Below are 1,864 nucleotides of genomic sequence, written 5' to 3' on the forward strand. Positions count from 1 at the left end.
GGAATGAGGGAAAAGAGGTCAGGATTAACAAATAAAATATGACTACTGTCATTATTTGCTGAAGTGCCAATAATTCTATCAGATATTGTGAAAAATTGAGTTTTTGTCAATCAACTACTTGATTAAATGTTTCAACTGTAAAGTTATTGTATATCAGCTGATTCCTCAAAGAGGCTGTCACAATTTTTTTTGCTGTATCTTACCATGTACAAGGCTGTTAGCAGGAGTCACTAGAGTGTCCCATAAGCACACGTTCCTGTGGAGACAAGATGACCAAATTAGCATTCATTTCAATGTTGTAATCAAAGGATGTGTTATTATTTTTGTTGGCCACAGTACAGTGGAGCTGATTGGAAAAGATTCAGCATTTAAATAGATGTTCATGGCACAGAATTCATCTAGAAAATGACTGGAGATGAAAACCTCCTCGCCAAAGTCTTGTACCTGTTGTCTGTTGAAAGACCTGCAGTTGCAATGAGGGTGGAGGAGCTCACAAAGACAAAGTCATAGGCTGTCTTGTTGTGGCACTGCAGCGTCTGGCAGAGAGGAACAAAGATGACGGTAGTAGTAATGATAGTAATAGAGAGGCAGGAGAAGAGTAAACTAAAGTGAGAATGACAGGAAGAAAATAAGAGGACACCAAGAATGGCCACACAGCCAAAATCCAACATGTTGGAAAAAGGACGGGTGGCACATTAATCAGTTCAGAGAGTTTCTCACCAGGTATGGTTTGGGTGCATTCCCACTTGTGTTGGTCTGCCATAGACTTAAACCTCCATCAGCATCTATGATACCAAACTACACAAATGTTCAGAGAGCAGATATGAGACTGCTGAAATTAAGTTATTTATTTTACATCAGCCAGACAAAATCATACGGTTGGGTGCTCGTCCTACGTTTGCACACCACTGAAACCACTTCCCTCAGGTGATTTTGGACTGTGCTCAAATTATCTTCCTAAACGCATCAACAGCCTCACAAGTCTAAGCACCACTTACATAACCAAAAATCAAACCTATGCATGCCTTATTCTTTTTAAGCAATCGTTCACTGCTTTGGCCAGAACAGGCAGATAAGAGTTCTGGCACAGGAAAGGCACCATCTGAGAAAAGTATTAGCTTGAGGCGAGTGCCGGAGTTCAGAGAGGCTGAATCACTCAGCTGAAGAACAATATGTGCTGATGCCAAACTACCAACTGTGGTTTGTGTCTGAATGGCAAAGCTGAGAGGAATTGTGAAAATGTTGCTGAATCTGACAGGCTGACATCACAATGCAGCCACATCGTGAAGCTAAGTTAGCTAAGCTATAGTTTGACATCTGCACGGTGGCAGTTAACTGTTCAACTTCAACGAGCACATGTGACTTTGTAACCTTGTTTCCTTGGTGGCTGAATCGTATCCTGGTGACCCTGGAGTTGCCTGGACTTCTGAAGCAGATGATCTGCTGGGAGTGACCCCACTCGAACATCCTCACGCTACCATCCTGAGCTCCTGTCAGGTCTGAAAAACAAGACAGACAAAAGAAAACATTAATTTTAAAAAAATGTGACATCAATTCAACTTGTTTTTCTTCACATCTCAGTGAGTGTTCTGGCCCCAACATAAGGCATTGGCATTTCTTTTTGTCCCAAAATTATCTGTTCAATTAATGAGGAAATCAGTTTATTTGACACACACACTTCAACAGCCGTTCTGGATAACAGCGTGATGTAAGAGGACTAACTCAGCCTTTCTAAACCAACAGCAGCACTGGGGCCAGAAGAAATAAAACTTTGCCACTTGCTAAATTATTTACATGAGATAAACCTTTTGGGTAATGTAATCATGCCCTGAAGGCTCTTTATAACATGAGAAACAGGATGTCT

The 1,864-nt window shown here is 41.2% G+C and overlaps 1 protein-coding gene across 7 annotated transcripts in view; it reads right to left on the bottom strand.

The window, feature by feature from the left end:
* Positions 1-1,864, bottom strand: part of dmxl1 (Dmx like 1) — a 50,548-nt gene that overhangs the window by 5,207 nt on the left and 43,477 nt on the right. For all 7 annotated transcript variants that reach the window (XR_002274438.1, XM_020593965.1, XM_020593966.1 and 4 more), the window contains 4 exons: positions 1,372-1,499; positions 721-798; positions 445-536; positions 204-256 (listed from right to left, as the gene is read on the bottom strand). Coding sequence is in view for 6 of the 7 variants with exons in the window: in XM_020593965.1 (XP_020449621.1) it covers positions 204-256; positions 445-536; positions 721-798; positions 1,372-1,499 (351 nt within the window). In the remaining variant the exon portion in view is untranslated. The remainder of the gene's footprint in view (positions 1-203; positions 257-444; positions 537-720; positions 799-1,371; positions 1,500-1,864) is intronic.

The sequence above is a fragment of the Monopterus albus genome, unplaced genomic scaffold (genome assembly GCF_001952655.1).
Source record: "Monopterus albus unplaced genomic scaffold, M_albus_1.0 scaffold20.1, whole genome shotgun sequence".
Classification (NCBI taxonomy): domain Eukaryota; kingdom Metazoa; phylum Chordata; class Actinopteri; order Synbranchiformes; family Synbranchidae; genus Monopterus; species Monopterus albus.